A 13,971-nucleotide genomic window follows, 5' to 3' on the forward strand; every position below is an offset into this window, starting at 1 on the left:
TAACCTTTCTCTTTCTCATTCTCATTCCATTCAGCTGCATAATATACTTCTTCTGTTGCATTTGGTTTCGGGCCTTAATTACATGTGGACCTTTAATTACAAGTGGACCCCATTGTGGGAAATAAATCCGCACGATGGGTAGGGTGCAGCACATGAACATTAATTACATTAATTACTTTGCATTTTACTTAATTTTGTTTATCTTTTTTTAAAAAACTGCAGTTCAATCGGTATTCTAATAGAATGGACAAAAGTTGGATAAATAAGTTAAGATCTAGTGCTGAATATTTGGATGGAGTTCAGAATTTCATTAAGTTTGCTTTTGAGAAATCTAATATGAACGGGAAGATTTTATGTCCATGTCAAAAATGTGTAAACGGTTCTGCTCTTGATCCAAAAATTGTTGAAGAACATTTGGTATGGAATGGTTTTCTAAAGGGTTATACTGAATGGGTACTCCATGGAGAGTTCATACCTTCATGTAACCAACCCTCCGATCTAGAAGACACCTTCAATTTTGGATGTAGTGACACGGAACAAAATTCTGTAGAAGAAGATGATATAAGGGGCCTACTTAGAGATGCTCTTGGACATAATATCAGAACTGTAGGAGAAGATGAGCGTGCAGTTATTGATCAGTCCATGCATGTTGAGGAATCTATACATGCTGATGACACAACTCATTATGATAACTTGGTGAAAGATTGTGATCAAGAACTGTATCCGGGTTGTAAGAATTTTATGAAGATTTCTTTTCTTCTGCATTTATTACATTTGAAATATTTGAATGGGTGGTCCAGCAAGTCTTTTACCATGCTTCTTCAATTATTAAAGGATGCATTTCCGGAAGGTGTTACTCTGCCATCATCTTCATATGAAGCCAAAAAACTGATAAAAGAGTTGGACCTTGGATATGAGAAGATACACAGTTGTCCGAATGACTGCATTTTATATCGTGGTGAAAATAGGAACCAAGAGTCGTGCCGAATATGTGGAACTTCACGATGGGGAAAACATAAAGATGACGAGAATGATTCGTTGACTGAAGTGGATGCTGCACCGACTAAGAAAAAATCGGCTAAAATTTTGAGGTATTTTCCTCTTATACCAAGATTGAAAAGGATGTTTGCATCACCGAAGACGGCTTCCTCGATGAGATGGCATGACGAAGGCCGTACAAAGGATGGAATGTTACGACACCCAGCGGATAGTCCCGCATGGAAAGCATTTGATGATAGGCATCCCGAATTTGCTTCTGATGCTCGCAGTGTCAGACTGGGTTTGGCTACTGATGGGTTTAATCCCTTTCGAACTATGAGTTCTACATACAGCACTTGGCCGGTTGTTTTGGTTCCATATAATATCCGAGTCTCGCAGATTAGTACGGTTAATTGAAATCTAAATTTACTGTCATGTCAGGAGAATGTAATATTGGTATTTAATTAAAGATAACCTTGATCGTGCAGAGAATTTTTAATAGCTCAGCGAAGTCTCAACCATAACATTCGTCCTGCACCAAGGATTGAGCAACGATGGTTGGTTGAGTTATTTTCAGAATGGCTTTTCAAACAGGTTAGATGTCTAATATATTAAGCTTTTTTTTAAATTTTATAGAGAGAAATTAATCATTACTTCTATAATTCTTTTTAGGTACCAATGATGATGGAGAGAAATTGTTCCGAGGAGTTAATAGTCATTGCTCGAGGTCCGAATAATATTGTCAACAGATATGGTGGGTTCATTAAAAATGGTTTTTAAATTTCATCCTAAAGAGCGTGAGAAATTTAGAAAAACCCAAAATAGTGGGGTTATGGTTGAGGCGGATGGAAAAAATTATTATGGTGCTCTAACAGATATTTATGAGCTGGATTATTATGAAAATTTTAAGGTAGTATTATTTCGATGTGATTGAGTGGATATAAACTCACCTAGAGGTTTGAGGCAAGACATAAATGGATTCACACTTGTAAATTTTTCAAGGTTGATACATACTGGTGTGTTATTGAAAGATGATCCATTTGTTTTTTCATCTCAAGCTCGACAAGTATTTTTTGTGCAAGACTCAAAAGATAAAAATTGGTCTCTTGTTATTAAAACGAAACCTAGGGACTTGTATGATATGGGAAAGAAGTTGGAAGAGGAGGACGATGATACTTACACTCAGTGTATGCCTTATAATGTTGTGTCAACTGATGAAGTAAATGCGCCAACGAGTTTGATGCAATGAAGGAATCCCGTGTACAAGATCTTCTGATCTCAGTATGTGTTTGATTGTTAGAAGTTTTTGTTTTTTCCTTTATATTGCTCAGCTTACTATTTGTGTTATAAAGAAAAAACTTATAAAAAAATGCTTTACAAGTTTGCTTTATATGACGCATAATTGCATGTGTTTTTTCTCTGGATTCTCTGGTTTCTGTTTGCAGCTAAGAGAAAGGCTGAGGCAGCGAGGATCAGGCAGAAGTATTCAGATAGGATTCTGGTGAATATTATTGATTTTTCTGAGTTTTTTTCCCGTAATTTCTTTGTTTAATTTGCGATGCTTGTATTTCTGGTTTGGTTCCATCAGCAAGTTTATGTTAATCGAAAGGACCTGAAATTTTGTTATCTGTTATCGTGGAGAAATGTTTTTTGTTGAATAGAATTGATTTATCTTCTAGTTCATAAGGTTGGAACCTGAAAGATTGTGGGTTTTTGCTTTAGAATTGATTTCCATCAGCTCATTTAATGGGGCATTTGTACTTGTACCCTTACTAAGTTGCTAAGCCTTTGTTCTGTATGAGCTGGAAAAATAATCACAGTTCCCAATGACTTATAGCTGGATGGTCCATATAAAGTTTTGTTCCTGCTTTTTGCTTTCCCTTTGAGTGTCTGTCTACCTTCGCTATATGGATTGTTTGGTTTCCTAGTTTATTGTTAATTATTTCTTTTCTTCCTGTATTTTTCTTATTATTCGACAACATAGTAGATTTTATGTATACAATGCTAATGCTTTTATATAAGTGGCACTGCTTATGCATTGGGTGAATTGAGAAATATGACCCTACGGTGAATAATGGGAACTGTAACAGTTCTAGGTCAACTTGGGAGCTTGGATCATTTTTTTCTCCGCGTTATAAAATTTATACTTTCACCTGGCATGATGGTACCCACAAAGGTATCATATGTGATTTTACTAGCCGCTTGTTTTGCTAGTTACCTTTTATATGCGAAGCAATTCAGTTTCTTATTCATGATTGCTGACCACAAATTTGGATGTATTAAGCAACAATCCTTTATGCAGGTCAGCCTTTTGCATATTCCACATAATTAAGCAACGAGGTAATGCATTATGCTCTTGTATTGTTCTTTCTACGTGTGTTTCTGTTGGATTTAAATTTTGTTATTTGAGAAAGGATTGGACATCCATAATAGAATGGTTTTAAGCATATCTGTTCTCAGTGCAATTTGACTATACCTATCTTGCAATATATATGTTAGTTGATAATAGAATGGTTTCAAGCATATCTGTTCTCAGTGCATGTCTTGGTCCTCATAATCTCTACAGAAAAATAATAATATATGGGAAAAGGAAACATATGTTAGCTAAGTGCTTGCAGAGCTCTTTGTTGAATTTAGAGGATCTTCTTGTGCAGCTATGAAGTGACAATTTTAGTACTCTTAATGCTGTAGTTTGTACTAGATTCTGCTCCAGTGGGGTCATATATTTTTTTTTTTGTTGTATTTTTTTATTCCACCTTTTTTTTTAAAGATGGTTGTCTTTTTTACTTTGGGGTCAGGGGCTTGTAGACAATAACCTCGGTGGTCTAGGGGTTGATAGTTGTTTATATGCAAGAACTGTAACATAGATGCGATTGCCTTTTGCTCCTGTTCCTTTAAAGGAATTTTGACTTTAAGCTAGCTTTTTGTTGAGCTAAAGATCTGAGTCATCTGACAGACATAGGAAGTATGCACAAGGTCTTCCTTCTCCCATGCCCTTCTTCTGCTGACTGAAACCTTTTCAATTTTTTTCTTGGGAAAAAAGGTTCTGTTACGAATGATGTATGCGTGTTTAAAATTTCCTTGTGCAATTGCTGCCGCTGCTGATTTGGCGTGGTCGATAAGTGGCCTGTTTTAAAAGATGACCGTAAGTGACAGATGGGAGGCCAACGGGCCATGTAGCATAGTATGTGCTGCCCACTTGCATTTACATATATCCTTCATCTTGAATACAGATATCATTTCTGTATGCTCTCCAACTGTGGTGTCAATTAATTGAGCTTGGTGGTCTCTTTCAGAGCAAAAAGAACATCTATAATGTAGCATGTCGTATCCAATTTGAGTCATTCTTTTCAAGTCTAACAACCAAAAGTTGATGTCATTCTTTTCAAGTCTTACAACCATGCAGTAATATGTTTACGACCATGAAAGCATTAAAATTTCTAGCAAGATGATGATGCCTCCATGGCAATGGAACTTTATTTAGTATAAATTTATCATTTAACCAAATATTGATTCTTTTTTGTGCATACCAAGTAACAATATGCCCCGAGGGAGACGATTTAGAGATGTGGAGTTCCAGCATTCTCAGGTGGGATCTACTTCTGATCAGTCCCTACAGTCCCAGCAGCCATGTGAGCATCAGCAGCACGAGTCAGGATCTCAGCGCGAGCCTCCTGCTGATTGCCCGGAGGATGAGCTCCGGATCCAGGATAATTCGATTTAAAGTTCATATTTTATGTTCATATTTGTCTTCAACTTTTTAAGACATATTTTATTTAATTTTAATAGATGGACAAGGGACGGTGAGGACGAGATGGGGACCCACTCAAGCAAAGGATGTGTGGAAGCTTCCTCCGGGTGAGAAGATCATCATCCGATGCAACGAATTGGGGCAGCCCATCAATAGAGCTGGAAGTCTACTATCAAGCTTTTTAGGATCGGTTGCACGCAAGGGTCAGCTGTGTCCACTCAACTATACGAAGTGGAATGACATGCTTCCTTCGTATAAGGTTGAGCTTCTTAGACTTATACAGGTAATGAATTGAATTTATTCTTTTTAATTCGACACCTCCTGTATATTAATTTGCTTAGTATCATAATTTTATTTTAGATGTTTAATATTATTATAACATTCTGAATCTTGTTGTAGGGTAAGTTTGTACTCCCTCCAGAGAGCCATGATTGGGTGCTAAAGTCCCTCAATCGCAAATGGAAAGAATATAAAGCAAAATTGAAGACGGACTTCAAGCGCGAAGGTATGACAGAGGAGGAGGTTGCTCGTGTGACTCCTCCTGATGTATACCCTCAGCAGTGGAGGGAGCTTGTTCATTACTGGTTTTCTAAAAGAGGACAGGTCACGTATATTGTTTCAATATCTTCTATTATCTTTATTATTAATATAGATTGCAAATATATACATTGAATCATATTATACTGTGTGCTTTTATTTTGGCAGACATATTCTAATATTGGTAGAGCTGCACGAGCATCTCAAGCAGTTCCTCATACTTCAGGCTCGAAGAGTTATGCGAGACGTAGAAATAAATTCGTAAGTTCTTTTGAAACTATTTGAAACTCTACTAACATATAGCACGTATCATGATATATAGTTTGCCCATATACTTTCCGTATGTGTAGATAGTAGAGCATGGAAGGGAGCCTGGTGAGGTAGAGTTTTATAAGATGACCCACACTCACCGAGATGGCAGCTTTGTCCGGGACGAGTCGAGAGATATAGTTGTATGTATTCATTTTTTATTTGATCATAATTATTAATTTTACTTCCTTTAAATTATTAATGTGACTGTTTATTTTTTTGAGAGAGATATAGGAAAGAGCTACAAATCTCATTTCAGAGCGCGTCGGGGAGTCATCATCATCCGACGCGGCCAGTCGCGTCGAGGCTCAGGTCTATGCAGAATTGATGGGCCCAGAACGTTATGGTCGGGTGAGGGGTTACGGTATCGGAGTTACCCCCACTCAGCTGTCTGCAGTGAGCCGATATACCTAAGATGCCAGACAAGGTACTAGCACTGCAGAGGTTTGTAGTTTGAAGACAGAGATGGCACAGATAAAGCAGTCATATGAGACAAGGATAGAGGAGATGAGGCAGAGTCATATGACTGATATGGCGGAGTTGAAGCAGAGCCAAGAGTTGAAGATACAATCTTTGCAGGATCAGCTTGACCATATTTCATCTTTTTTGCAGAGATTTGCTCCTCCGGTACATAACTAAATATATTTGAATATTTTATATAATTATAATGTATTCTTGTATGAGCGTGATGACTTTCGTATTTTTAGTTTCTAAAGTATTTTTTTTCTTGTAGGTTGCTGATACTTCATCTACTCGTAGAGATGATGATGCCGTCGACTCTTGATACATCGTAGATTGTGTACTTACGATTTTGAGATGAATGTTTTTAGATTGTTTTAAAATTTTTTTTTTTGATACTTACCTCAATTTCCAAAATACGATTATGCCAGAACTTTGATAAGTATAGATCTTGGAAAGGACTTTAATTAGTATGTTCTATGTTGACTTGACAGGAACATGGTTTCCAAAATCTTATGTATAACAATTAGTTTGTAGAGTTTGATCGGTTTAAGATAGATAATGCAGATTCGGTCAACCTCAGCCAAAGAAAGAAACACTATCTAGACACTCCACTCCATTTTAGGTCCTAACGGGCTCCAGGGCCAATAGACCGGTCCCATTACTGGTATAATGGTATAACCCTTGCACTATTGACAAGTCTTCTCGCTCTTTTCTCTGCAAATTAGTGACTGACATGGATCATTTGCTGCTACTTGGTACAGGTCCAGCATCCCAGTAATGCTGAGTTAATCCATAGTGGATTTGCAGGGTGAGAATTTTTAACACGTATTACTATTGCTTGATCAATTGAAGTATTGAATTGGCATCATCCAGCTAAAAAACATGCATTTGTTAGTTATAGAAATTTAAGTTGTATGCCATATTTTAGGTGGTTAATTTTGTTTAATTTGCTTTATGATCACTTTGCAAACTGGCATTTTCTGATTGCAATACAACTTTCTTATATGGTTTACATGGTACTGTTGTGGTAAATGAAGGTGATTCATGTAATGATCGAGGTTAGTGTATGTGTCAGTCTGTATTCAATCTTTGATTTGTAAACATACTTCACTGATTGACTTCAGTTTTCTAGATGGCCTTTGACATGTGCTCGATGTTTCCTGTGTTCCACCTGGTGTAGGCTCTGAGAGGCCTTTGCTTCCTTTTGACAAGGTAGAGGAGCAGGAAGACAGGAAGAAGGATGAGGCTAAGCCTGTCTCCTCTTCATATTCCTTCTTCCACCTCATTTTCTCCCTTGCCAGCATGTACTCGGCTATGCTTCTTACTGGCTGGTCCACGTCCGTTGGTGAAAGTGGTAAGCTTGTTGATGTTGGGTGGCCCTCTGTGTGGGTCAGGATTGTGACTGGGTGGGCCACAGCAGCTCTCTACATCTGGTCTCTAATTGCTCCCATTCTCTTCCCAGATAGGGAGTTCTGACTCCCAAGTATGTAAAAGGATGCAATAATTATTTGGGACCCAAGTCCAGTATCATTGAGTCTGTACATGTCTCTGTACACAGCTCTCGATGCTGCATTTGTAGAGGAATCTGTATTATAGATGCAGGCTAAACTTATGTGTGATTCAAGAATGATAGAGATGTTGCTATAATGTTTGGAATTGTAACCATGGTGCTTCATAATTGAACAGTAAGATGGTCATCCTTTCTTGTGCATGATTCACTGGCAACATGCAAATATTTGCTGGGTAAACTTTGATTTCATTCTCTGAAACTTTAGATAATGGGAACAATTTGTATTGGGTAATCCTACTGTTTGCTCGGCCAGAAGGAAGGTATGCTTTCTTCTGCTTTACATGTTGGACTGGGAGCCGCAGTTATTGAAAATATTGGGCAGGCTTTTGGTACTAAAAAAACAGCGGCGGTTGTTGCAGTATGATCGGGTATAGATCTTGGAAAGGACTTTAATTAGTATGTTCTATGTTGACTTGACAGGAACATGGTTTCAGGACAGGCAGTCCGGCTAGACGACTTGACTCCCACGATCTAGATGAGGTAACTGGAATACATCTTCTTCATGAAAGTAAACTGTAGATTTTGCTTTTCTTCCTCTTGTTCTTCTTCGATGGTTAGCAGGGCTACTTGTCATACATGAGAAACCTGATAGATCATTCTTGTGGTTCTATTTTGCTGGCCAGCAATCTTGATCGTTTGTATTTTACTTGATTGTGTGCTTTTGCTAATTTTTGTTCTGTATTCTTTCAATTCTTGCAGTCTTTGGAGCTGTGGAATGTGATAGAGAACCAAACCATGACGGTCCAGGCACACGAAGGTCTTATTGCAGCATTGGCACAGTCACAAGCCACAGGAATGGTGGCCTCTGCTAGCCATGACAAGTCTGTTAAGCTGTGGAAGTAAGCATGGGGGGTGTTGCAGTGGAAGTAAGCTGTGGAAGTAAGCCACAGGAATTTTTGGAAGCTACTTTGATGGTTTATGTATTCGTAGACTAAATGTTTTGTGTCATCTGTACGGAACTTCTTGTTCTATCTTACTAATCCCAGTGGTGTAGAAATGCATACCTTGTTATAATTAGTGTTGGAAGCAGTGGAACAGAGCTACTGCTGCACTGATTGTTGGTAAATCTTAGTTTTTAAGGTAACACGTGCTTGCTTTTCCATGTCTAGCCTCCATGATGGATGTGCTTCTTGGCAAACTATGTCTCTTCAACCAAATGATACTTTATATAATATATCTATGAACCATGTAATTTATGTTGATTTGGAGAAATAGTGCGATCTGATGACTAGTGTAATTTATGTAATTTATGTTGATTCATGTATGAGGTTTAACTATGCTCGTGATGAAGTTGATTTGATTGGTAAGGATGTGGGTGGTGCAGAATTGACTGGGTATGGTAATCGAAGATATTCCTCTGTTCTGAAAGCAGCTAGAGATCGTGGGAGAAGTCACATTAGCTTCAAAGATTCTGACAATGATTCTCATATGATTTCCCCATCAGTCTGGAAATCTGGAGGCCCATATCATGTGGCTCGTAGGGCATACCAGGAAGATTCTGACGAGTGTTATGAGACAGTTTATGCTGCTCGTCTCAGTGACAGGACGAGGCCTATGCTGTTTGATGTGGATTTGAAGGTTCAAGCAAGTTATCAAGGTGAGCATGTTCCTCTGGTTTCTCTGATGAGCAGATTGAATGGCAAAGCAATTATAGGACACCCTGTTCAAATTGAAATACTCAAAGATGGTTCCACTGATCCACTTGTTTCTAGAAATCTTTTTGGTCTGGATGAAAATACAGCATGCCCACCTGTCTGGAGGACTGCAAGAAGAACTGCCATGCAACGAGTTCCTCGTTCTAACCCATCAGCCTTGGATGGTGAAGATGCTGGTGGTCTTCAATATAGAGACAGAGAAAGCAAACCTCAAGTTCACAACTACCAGAAGTTCGCAACCCATAGGTTTGATGTTTAACGACGCTTTATTGCGTCGGTCAAGTAGCATAAACCGACGCTTTTAAGCGTCGGCATAGTCCAACACAAAATACGGTGGGAAGCGTGGGTTGAAGTACACCGACGCTTCTAAGCGTCGGGTTTGTATAAAATGAACGACGCTTAAAAGCGTCGGCATAGTCCAACACAAATACGGTGGGAAGCGTCGGTTCAAGTACGCCGACGCTTTTAAGCGTCGGGTTTGTATAAAATGAACGACGCTTAAAAGCGTCGGCATAGAGCGACGACGCTTTTTTGACGCGTCGGGTTAAACCCGACCCACGCTCACCTGCCCGACGTCTGAGCCACGCTTTGCGATGCGTGGGCTGGAAATTCGCCGACGCTTAAAAGCATCGGGAGAGACCAAAAAAAGCGCCGAGAGATATCCTTTCTTTTGTAGTGTCTTGATGATAAGTCCATATTAAATTCTTAAATTGTGTGCAAAACGAAGCTTAACTATGAAGAAAGACAGACAAAACACAAGCGACGAGTGTTACCAAAAGTTAATGGAAACATGAATTAGCCGTAATTGTCAATAACAGGCAAAGAATATTGCCATCTTCAAGAGCTTATCTTCTCTAAGATTTCCTAAACCTTTTAAAAGAGCCGGCTTGGTATTGCTTTGTTTTCTGCTTTCGTTTTCAATAATCAAAGACGAAAAATGGAACTAGTATAAACAGCCTTTTGTTTTCAAATTGCTTAATTATGAAATCTTTTGGTTGCAAAGAAGAACTCGTTTCAAAATAGATTAAAAAGAAAAGCAAGGAAAAGCATAAATTCTGCACAAACGTTAATTCAACATATATCTCCATGTGGTATTCAACACAAAAAGGACAATATATATTTACGCCAAACCTGCTACTGGGATTTCCACAGCAAACTCGGTGTAACATAGAACCGACAGCATGGCAGCAACACCAGAGACAACATAGGAGAGCACCACAGGTGGCCCGGCGGCATCATGGGCCTCCTGGCCGGTAAGGACAAAGATGCCGGCACCGACGACACAACTGACGCCGAACCACATTGATAATCTGAAAAAATGATGTATATCTATATAAAAGAATTTCAGGTTTTAAGAATTACCTGAAGGAATACCAAAAGAAAATAATTTTCCAGGATCTAGAGGTTGAATCACGTGAATAATCTCTTCCAATAAAATACTCAGGCCAAATGTTCAATCACAATGGAAAGAACACACCAATCACCGTTCAAATGCTTTTGCAAAGATAAGATGGAAGAAAGTTAATTTCTTGCTTAGAGCCCTTCCCTCTTGTTCCTCTCTTTCTTTTCTAGTATTATAAAATGTCAATTGTATGCAGATAAGAGAGGGAATGAGAGAGGAAAAAACTACCCGGTAGTTTCTTCTATCTTATAACTACTCCCTCTTTAAATTCAAACTTGGATCATGTTGGTTAAAAGATTTGGTCAGGCTAGCCCAGCATGGGCGGCCCAACTAAACCACATGATGGGCTTGCCAAGACCAAAAAAAAAACTTTCAACTTTCATCCAAATTCTATGTGATTCATACTTAGCAAATGAACCGTGTGACCCACGAGTACACCTGCACTTGGGAGCTCAATACTATGCACCTGCTAGGGAAAAAACATAGTGGCTACTACCCAGAAGGAAAATATAATAATTAGTATAAAAGTGTCTCGTTGTGCCCCAGACGCCTTTTGTTACATTAGTTAAAGCATATCTAATTCCTCTAAGACTATGCTTAACTTTCTTTTCCTCGCCATGTATCCACAATTATGTTCAAGCCATATCATAGCGACATAATTAGTCGACCGGTGAATACATGTGGTAGATGTAATCAATAATGGTCTTCCTTTCGAACTAAAGTATCTTAGTTTCAGATCAACCGTTTTCCTAGACATATCCCATAAGGCTAAATTATTTTATCACCATTGGAAACATGCTAAAGTAACGAATATTGATATGTCACTTTGATAACATCGTTGAAAGTCAAATAGGGCACTGAAAAAAAAAGGAGGGTAAATCAGAATGTCATGCCTCAAAGAAAGGAACTCACACAGTGAGGATGCAGGGAATCCATTTATAATCACTCACTTCCTGTATGGGTCAAACCAAGCACATGTAGTATGAATTACATGCTATGATGGTCTCTCTGAAAAGAGCATACGTCTATTTGCCAATAATTACCATCATACAGATCTTGACCCAGTTGCAAGCTTACATTATACAAAAACAAACAACTGGTCCAAGTTCTCTATTAGCTCACTATCAACAGCGCCTAATAAAGTACTCGCATCTGGCTATTTATCCAGGCTAACATGATTGTGGGACTATCATGTTTTCGGTCCAAAATTACATATCCATATGTTAGGTGTAGACCTCATCTTGACTCAAGTCAAGGCAACACTTATAATCCCTAAATAAATAAATTTGCTAATTTTAGCTTACCACTGCAATGTCAAACAAGCATATATTTTTTTTTATAATGCTTCATTTACAGTGTTTAACATCATAGTGTCTCATCTCAGCTCGCTTTCACAGCGCCTGAGGTGGTTGCTTGTGCGAGAAAGCCGACCTGTGCCTGGTGACGTACCTTTTAATATATATGTGTGTTTGTGCTGTATATAAAAAAAAATTTCCATTCATCCAGGAATAATATAAATTGAAATGAAACAAATATCTATTCATCAATGATAGAGTATTATACATTCAAATCATAGTGATCCTTCACGATGCACTTTCTTACTAAACTCTATGCAATCCCAAAGACTCAACATGAGATAAAAATACGTCTCTGGGAATAGGTTTAGTAAAAGGGTCTGCAATCATCAAACGCGTTGAAATATATTTTAGGACCACTTCCTTCTGTGCTACTATGTCTCTAACAAAATTATTTTTAGTATCAATGTGTTTCGTCCTACCATGATACTTAGGATCTTTTACATATGCAATGGCAGCTTGACTATCACAATGAACTGTCACGGGTTCTGCAGCACTTACTATTACACCCAAGCTTTGCAGAAATCTTCTAAGCCAAACTGCTTCCTGCACTGTAGCTGAACAAGCAATAAACTCAGCCTCCATCGTAGATAAGGCTGTACATATTTGCTTCTTGCTACGCCAAGAGATAGCACCATTATTAAGCAAGAATACATATCCTGAAGTTGATTTGCGTTCATCCAGATCTCCTGACCAATCAGCATCTGAATAACCACTTAAGCGCAAATTATCTCCTTGATAGCATAGAGAATAATCTGCAGTGCCTTTGAGATATCTGAGGATCCTTTTGACAGCTTTCCAATGCAACTTTCCAGGATTGGCTTGATAACGGCTCACTAACCCGACAGCATAACATATATCGGGTCGAGTACACATCATGGCATACATCAAACATCCAATAACATTGGAGTAGGGAACATTAGCCATTTCCCTTTTCTCATCTGGAGTCTTAGGACACATTTTGAGATTCAGGCCTTCGCCTTTTGCTATAGGAGTGTCTATGGGGTTGCAGTTTTGCATATTAAATCGTTTAAGAATCTTTCTAATATAAGTCTCTTGCGACAATGCAAGAAGCCTCTTTGAACGATCCCTATGAATTTTAACTCCAAGCACATAAGCTGCTTCCCGCATATCCTTCATCTCAAAATTTGAGAACAACCATTTCTTTATGGTAACAACAAACTCCTTATGGAAGATGAGCGCCTTGAGGCAGCTAAATCTTCTGGGCTAGCTTATATAGCTGAATCTAGCTCACGCAAGGCTTCTGGTTTTAAGCGAAAGAGAGGATGGAAATCTTTCAAAATGGGTAAAGAGAAAGGGCAAGCATATAAATTCGGCAAAGCTAACCGGCGCAAGAGAGGCAAGCGCGGTGGTAAAAAGAAGGACAAGACCAAAATGTGCTGCTATAATTGTGGCAAGCCGGGTCACTTCGCTCGTGAATGCGCCGAGCCGAAGACAGGAGAGAAGGTATCTCCTAGCTCCATTATATTAAATTATATTTATGTTTCTAGCTGTTGTTTGCTTACTGAATCACGTCCTATGTGGACTGTAGACTTAGGAGCCACAGACCATGTAGCTAGAGACAGAAGAGCTTTTGTGGAGTATCGACGAATCAGTCCAGGCACTAGGTGGATATATGTTGGAGATAATTCTAAAGTTGAAGTAAAAGGTATTGGCACTTGCAAGTTGGTACTACATGGTGGTCGTACCTTGCTCCTACATGATGTCCTCTATGCACCGGATATTCGACGAAACTTGGTTTCTGTAATTGCCCTTCTCAGCTTAGGATATAGTTTGAATTTCCATGGTATTTATGTTGATGTGTATCTTGGGCCAACTTATTATGGCTCTGGTTATTTATCAGATGGTTTTATAGTATTGGATGAAGATTACAGTACTAATGTTAATTATGATGATAGCTGTTTTTCTTTAATTGCTTCTTCAAGCAATGT

General features: G+C 38.6%; 2 protein-coding genes and 1 long non-coding RNA gene across 3 annotated transcripts in view; 1 reads left to right on the forward strand and 2 right to left on the reverse strand.

The window, feature by feature from the left end:
- LOC120108687 (cationic amino acid transporter 1-like) overlaps positions 1-10,565 on the reverse strand; it is a 60,526-nt gene extending 49,961 nt beyond the window's left edge. Inside the window, exon 1 of the mRNA XM_039122363.1 lies at positions 10,394-10,565. Within this exon, the coding sequence (XP_038978291.1) occupies positions 10,394-10,565 (172 nt within the window). The remainder of the gene's footprint in view (positions 1-10,393) is intronic.
- On the forward strand, positions 6,142-7,095 carry LOC120108686. The gene is made up of 3 exons (XR_005509945.1): positions 6,142-6,202; positions 6,309-6,709; positions 6,799-7,095. It is a non-coding gene; the product is annotated as an uncharacterized LOC120108686 (long non-coding RNA).
- A 1,041-nt stretch (positions 10,566-11,606) lies between the features above and the next one.
- LOC120108688 (secreted RxLR effector protein 161-like) lies at positions 11,607-13,159 on the reverse strand. Its single transcript, XM_039122364.1, has 2 exons — positions 12,442-13,159; positions 11,607-11,617 (listed from the first exon to the last, which is right to left on the reverse strand). The coding sequence occupies exons 1-2, from the start codon at positions 13,157-13,159 to the stop codon at positions 11,607-11,609; spliced, it is 729 nt and encodes a 242-aa protein (XP_038978292.1).
- Positions 13,160-13,971: the final 812 nt, after the last annotated feature.

Source organism: Phoenix dactylifera, unplaced genomic scaffold (genome assembly GCF_009389715.1).
Source record: "Phoenix dactylifera cultivar Barhee BC4 unplaced genomic scaffold, palm_55x_up_171113_PBpolish2nd_filt_p 001487F, whole genome shotgun sequence".
Lineage (NCBI taxonomy): Eukaryota > Viridiplantae > Streptophyta > Magnoliopsida > Arecales > Arecaceae > Phoenix > Phoenix dactylifera.